The sequence below is a fragment of the Cynoglossus semilaevis genome, chromosome Z (genome assembly GCF_000523025.1).
Source record: "Cynoglossus semilaevis isolate Cse_v1.0 chromosome Z, Cse_v1.0, whole genome shotgun sequence".
Taxonomy (NCBI): Eukaryota; Metazoa; Chordata; class Actinopteri; order Pleuronectiformes; family Cynoglossidae; genus Cynoglossus; species Cynoglossus semilaevis.
Genome location: NC_024328.1, coordinates 17,088,905 through 17,095,592, shown reverse-complemented (window position 1 = coordinate 17,095,592; position 6,688 = coordinate 17,088,905). Strand labels below are relative to the sequence as shown.

At 38.8% G+C, this 6,688-nt stretch overlaps 1 protein-coding gene across 1 annotated transcript in view; it reads left to right on the top strand.

Moving 5' to 3' along the window:
* LOC103398184 (netrin receptor UNC5C-like) overlaps nt 1-6,612 on the top strand; it is a 215,439-nt gene extending 208,827 nt beyond the window's left edge. The window contains exons 17-18 of the mRNA XM_008336705.3: nt 3,475-3,653; nt 6,000-6,612. Coding sequence (XP_008334927.2) covers nt 3,475-3,653; nt 6,000-6,162 — 342 coding nt within the window. The 3' untranslated portion in view covers nt 6,163-6,612. The remainder of the gene's footprint in view (nt 1-3,474; nt 3,654-5,999) is intronic.
* Nucleotides 6,613-6,688: the final 76 nt, after the last annotated feature.

Genomic DNA, 6,688 nt, shown 5'->3' with positions numbered 1-6,688 from the left:
TGCTGAACCAGAACTTAATGAGGAACTGTCACTGTATAGAGAATATATTAATAAAATAAACATGTGCTTTAAATCAATTGACTACCTGGCATTTGCAGTCACAATCATGGTCAAGGCCAGAAAACTATTTAAAAGAACAGCCAGTTATTTAGTTGTATTTTATATGATTTTTTTTCACCCACTTTCACAAAAATGCGAGTTTTCTGATGTGTCTTCAGCAATAAAAAGCCCTTTAAAATTTTTATTTAGTACCAATAGTATTGTAAATATTGCAATTTTCACTACCACTAGTGATGTATTTAGTGTCCCGTCCCACAGCGCAAGAAAAGGTATAACTCATTTGAAGCTGAGCTTCAACTGGGTTTAATATGCTGAGAAAAAAACAATTGTTGATTTATTATGGGATAAGGGAGACCTATGGGGGAGCATTTATAACTAAAATTACCTACTCAGATGCAAAACTAAAGGCCCATGGACAAAATTCAGCTCATCAGGTAATTTCCAGTGGCCCTTGAGTCAACCCCATGACAACTAGTGGTTTTTAGTGAATTCTAAATACATTTCATATATCTAATAGTGTATTAGTGTATAGTGTAATAGTGTATAGTGTAGCAGTGTAGCAATGTAGCAGTGTGTGCAGCTGTGTGTCTGCTCGCCCGTAACTTTTAGCTTTTAAGCTATCACTTTAAGTTTTTAGTTTAGGTTTTTTAGCAGCTTATTGATCCACTGTCACCGCTCCTGTGTCCATTTAGACTGAGTCCCCGCAGAGTTTGTCACCACAGTGTTAACTGACAGAATGCACTTTGAGTCTGTGCTTCTCTGGACTTTGCTGTCATTTCTTTCACCAACCTGCGATGGGCCTGCTCTAATATTCTACACTGCTGAGCTTCTCCAGCTTCGTCCCAACCTGTCTGTACGCCCATCAGAATCACCTCTCCTCCTGGACATTACTTTCCTGCCCCGCAAGAGATATATCCACCGTGGGTCTCGCCGGAACAACCATAAAGACAACTCGCAAACAATAAAGTCCATCTGGTCCACCTCTTGTCTCCCCCCCACGAAACACTGGCCGGGTCGTTGACCACAGTATGCTAGCCTACTTAGCCAATAAACAGTCCTGGTGCGTAAAATAATTTTAATAAAAACCTATGTCTGTGATGCACCAGATTCTGGATCAGATCTTCACTGAGCTGCTGCTCCTCAAACCACACACAGTGGGTTAGTCTGCCTGACTGCCCACGTTTCCATGGTATTTCCACGGTGATGCATCGAACACGGTTTCCTGATTTAGCGTGGATCATACACACACACACACCCACAGAGTGTGTGTCATAGGTCCAGTCAGAGAAGGTTATATTGTACTGTATGTAAACACTTCATGTGAGTGTGTACATTTGTACATTTACTACAGTATTTTAAATCTAGAGAATAATTCTCATCACCATTCAATATTGCCCGCCCCCCCAATCCATTTATGGGTATTTTATTGATGCATTTGAATGTCGGTGTCCTTCCTCCCCCCTACCTGGAAGTTGTCACAGGTAGAGGGGGCAGGAAACTTCCCTCTACCCCGGCTGAACTGGTCCAGTCACACTGTGTTGATGACTTTATGACACAATCACAGCTTTGATCACAGTCTGTGTTGATATGAATTCACCCACAGATTTGTTAGTTTATTTCTCACACATTGAATCACACAAACACTGTTTCCTTCTGACTGATGAAGAGAATTACAATTAAACATCCACACATTCTTTTCTCTGTTCCTTCTCCCGTTCTGCCCCCTTGTTTTATGCCTGAACTTCGACTCATGAAAGCCAAAGGCCGACAACTTGAACAGCTCCAACGCAAATCTGGATTAACTATTCACAAAGACATTTACAAGAATCACATGCTGCACTACAAGGACTGCATCACCCAAACAAAATCCAATCACTACACTGGTTTAATCTGTTCACATGAAGGTAACACCAAATCACTATACTCACTGTACAAGAAAATTGTCCAAGCCCCAGACTCTCTACCATCTCATCTGTACTCAACTGTATTCTGTAACTCCCTCATGGCATTTTTTGATGAAAAGATCCAGAAAATTCATAAGCATCTTAGTCCACAACCCACCTCCGACACTACATCTGAACTCCCCCCTCCTACCCACTCCTTTTCCTCCTGTCTGCTCCCCTCCACCTCAGTAATCTCTGATCTCATCTACAAGTCTAAGCCCTCCACATCAGCTGGATCCTCTCCCCACAGATTTAGTTAAAGCTTGCCTCCCTTCTCTCGTCCCTCTCATTTCTGCCATCATCCACTCCTCTCTTACCACTGGGACTGTTCCTACCTCCTTCAAAATTGCTGTAATAACCCCAATTCTGAAAAAACCTGGCGCTGACCCCGCCAATTTTAATAACCTACGTCCAATCTCCAACCTGCCTTTCATCTCAAGAAAATAGTAGCAACTCAACTCAAGCTCTACCTAGCCAGCAAACCTGACTCCAACCTCCCACCCCTTTCTCTTTTAGACTGCTTGACTGAAATAAAATCCTGGTTCACCTAATATTTAATAATACTAATTTTTGTATTGTATTTGAACTTGTTCTTAATGTTTTAATGTTTTATTGTTTTTTAATGCTGTGTTGTTATCTTTGTATTCACTTATTTGAATGCAGGTCTTTTAACCAACTTTAACAATATTTGTTTGGGATATTTGATTTTTTCTAATTCAGAGTAAATGTGGAGTGTGGCTTGTATACATATAAGTCAAATACAAAGTCAGTCTTTTATCAATACTTCATAAAGTATATTTACACATTATCCAGGTTCAAACCAGTCTTTTGAGCACACCACCCCCCAAAGCAGTTACTATAGGTTTACAGTAGAAATCATTACAAACAAAAATCTGTCTGAAATGATGAACAGCACTTAGTCAAATTTATTGCGTTACATGGAATATTGTGTTATACAATAAAAACTAAAGCAGCAAGGTATTTATTGTTTCACTGCCAGGAACCAATGTCATTTTGCATGCGCAGCTCAATCTCCGGCGCCAAAGAGTTTCCTGCTGTAAATTGGAGCTATGTAGATGCAGTAAATAGTAATCATTTACATCAAAGAGTGGCAGTTGTTGTTTCCCTCTGCCAAGTCACATTCATTAGGCTCGTGCCTCCTTTCAGCTCAGGATTGGCAGATTAATGGGCTGGAGGTTTAGAAAGGGACAGCGATGGACAGTGAAAGAGCAGCTCTTTGTGTTTGTTTCACTCTTGTATTAATTAGGGGAGATTCATCTGTAATTGGTCAAACACAAAACCGCCAGCAGAGAAAGTTACGCAGGATTTGTTTGGGAAATGGAAACAGAGACTCAACTGATGTGGAATTTGATTAATTCATTTTGTAATCTAACCTCCAGATGAAACTACTACGTATTCCTGTTTCTGAAAACAAAGTGAAAATCATCTCTGATTTTCCGTGTCATTACAGGAGGTCCAATGCATAGACACGTCACTGATGGACCCTGCCAGCAACATCACAGCGCTAGTGGGGCCCAACGCTTTCCGCATCCCTTTATCCATTAGGCAGAAGCTGTGTGGAAGCCTGGACGCACCACAGACAAGAGGCAACGACTGGAGGATGCTGGCCCACAAACTCAACCTGGACAGGTGACTCACGCACACACACACAGTTAGCCTTGACTGTTACAGATGTATGCCCCATTTTCATTCTCACAATCATAAGTCAAACTTTACCATAATTTAAATCCCAACTCAGTGGGGACTGTAACAAAAATGTGTATAAAACAAATTTCATAAAATTTTCAGTGCTCTTCACATGATTTAGTTAGTGAGCTTTTTTTCTTAAAAGAATGTCTTAATCACTAGCTTCTGGTACGCGATCAAAGCGATGTTGAACTAGTCAGCGAATAATAAACTCCTCAGTAAAACTGGAAAAATGATATTACCTTTTATAGACTTAAATATATATGGAATTACTTTTGATACCAGTGACACACCTCTGTCATGTAATGTTAATGCAGTTGGTCATAGTGTGAGTCATTATTTATGTATAATTCATAGAAAAATAGACATTTCCCTGAGACACTGAGGTGCTCTGAGCATGGCACCGTCCCCATACACTGCTCCCCGACTCGTTTAAAGCTGCCCACTGTTCACTTTGGTGATGGGTTAAGAACAGAGGTCACATTTGGTTGTCTGCTGTGTCACAATGACAAGTAGTTCACTTTCTTTCTTTTTTAATGTGAAAATACCTATGAAGTAGCCACAAATGTAACATATGTTTATATCTTATGGAATGAGACTAGGTGACACACTAAGCATCACTATACGTATGAGTCGGTCTGAACGTTAATTTACCTGTAGCCTCCGAAGCAGAAGCTGACATTGAGAGGATAATTGGACACAAGTAGCTATAACTGTCCCCACGCTGTTGGCTCATGATGCAGTCTGTTAATGTGAGCAGCAGATATTCCTGATTAGTCAGTGAAAAATGGACAGATAGCTAAATGGATGTTTACTACTACATTTCTACTAAAAGCCACTTTTCAAAGAGGAGACAGATAAAAACAACGGCACAAAGAAAACCTTTTTTTTTAATCCTCTCAGTTGCTCTAACTGCCATAACATGTCACTTTGACTTCAAACTCTGACTCATGTATTTGTTTTTGTCATCTTTCCCCAAATAGCTTGCCAAATGTTAGAACTTCACACAGGGACACACATACACAAATATACAGGAAGAAATGAGAGTCTCCTGAGTTCAGCTAACAGCAGGACGCCCTTTAGTGAAAGATGAGTAGGTTAGAAAAAGAGACAAAGGTAATGGAAATGGTTCCATTATTTGATCTGAATAAGAGGGACATACATATAGTACAAAGATAATCTGTTGGAGGAAAAAGTGATTCAGAGGAGCAGAGATGGAACTTGTTGAAACAGTACCAACGTGAGCCAACAGGATTTCCACAGGAGCATGGAGTACCTTTGTTTAATCCCTCTAAGTTGTACATTTGACAATTTTCCACTTTAAACCAGAAAAATAAGATCTTTGTCACACATATGAGACGTTGTTAAACTTCTTCACCTTTGCTTTCTGTTACACTGAGCAGTACAGTGAAAAGTCTCTTGGCTTTCCCAAATTTACAAAACTATTACTATCTAATATTTCAAATGAATATCTAATGAAGTAAGGTCAATTTAGAACAGAAATAATCTGTTTCAGAATTTAATAGGGAATGATGAATATGATGGATAATAAAATAAATACATACAGAAAAAGTGTATTCCACAAGTTAAAAATAATATATGACTCACACCAGTGCTAAATTGTTGGGCCAGAATATATATTGTATAGTATGTTGCTTTTGATCAATGTTTTTCATAGCAAAACATTCGTTTTTCTTTTGTGAATTTTAAGCATTAAAAACCACTTGGCTACATTTTTAGAACAGTACAACATAACAAAAAAATAATTTATTTCATAAGTTTTAATGATAAATATATTGACATATATTTTGAGGTAAATTTGTGCATTTTATTAATTTTTTTATTTATTAAGACTTTTTCAGAATATTATTAGTACAGTGTGTTGCTTTTGATCAATGGTCCATGTACCAAAAAAAGTTTGTTTTTTTTTAAATCGGGGCCATAAAAAAGGACATTGCTATGTATTTTAAAGCAAACAAGTGCATTTTTATTGTTGAAGACTTGGTAGAGGTAACAGAAAAGTAGAATCTTTCATCATTTTTCCTTTTTTTGTATTCTAAGATAGCACTTAATAAAATCTTTATTCATCAAAAGACAAAAGACATCAGAAGTTTTTCTTTACAGATTGTCCATTTAAATCTAAACAATTTTACCTGCAGTGTTTCGATCCAGTGTTTCCAAAACCGATCTAAAATGTAAGCTCCACGTCTGACAAAGATATAGAGAAATGTCTCAATGTCTTAGAACTTTAAGACTTGTCTTATTTTGTCCTAATCCTTGGATTCACAGGTACCTGAACTACTTTGCCACCAAGTCCAGTCCAACAGGTGTGATTCTAGACCTTTGGGAGGCCCAGCACTTCCCCGACGGAGACCTCATTGAACTGGCCGCTGTGCTGGAGGAGATGGGTCGCCATGACAGTAGCCTTGCCTCCATGACAACGGAACATTGACAAAATAGAATGGTCACTGAGACAATTACACGTGAATTCTCCACGCTTGTTGCCGAAGCGAGGGCTATGAACGACTTTGATGTGAGTGGAAAAGAGAAGTTGTTGCCATGGTGATTGAGCAATACCATGGTAATCACACTGGCATGGTAACAGCCTGGGGTTGGAGGGGGCCCTGCTGGGACTGGGACTACATGTGTATCTTTTCTATGTGCATTTGTGCGACGTTGCTGTGTCTTGTGTGACTGTTAGACAGAAGAAGCCTACCTACAACAAAAACAGGAATCAGGAAAACAACACAATACACGCCTAAAAAATACTTTGTTTGGTGTAAAAGGACAGTCATTTTGTTGCTGTTTACTTTATACTGAATAATGATGAGCATACAGAAAAAAAAAACTACAGTGCCGTGAAAAAGTATTTGCCCCCTTCCTGATTTCTGTGTTTTTTGCATATTTATCACACACAAAGGTTTCAGATCATCAAACCAATTTTAGTATGACACAGAGACAACCCAAGGAAATAGAAA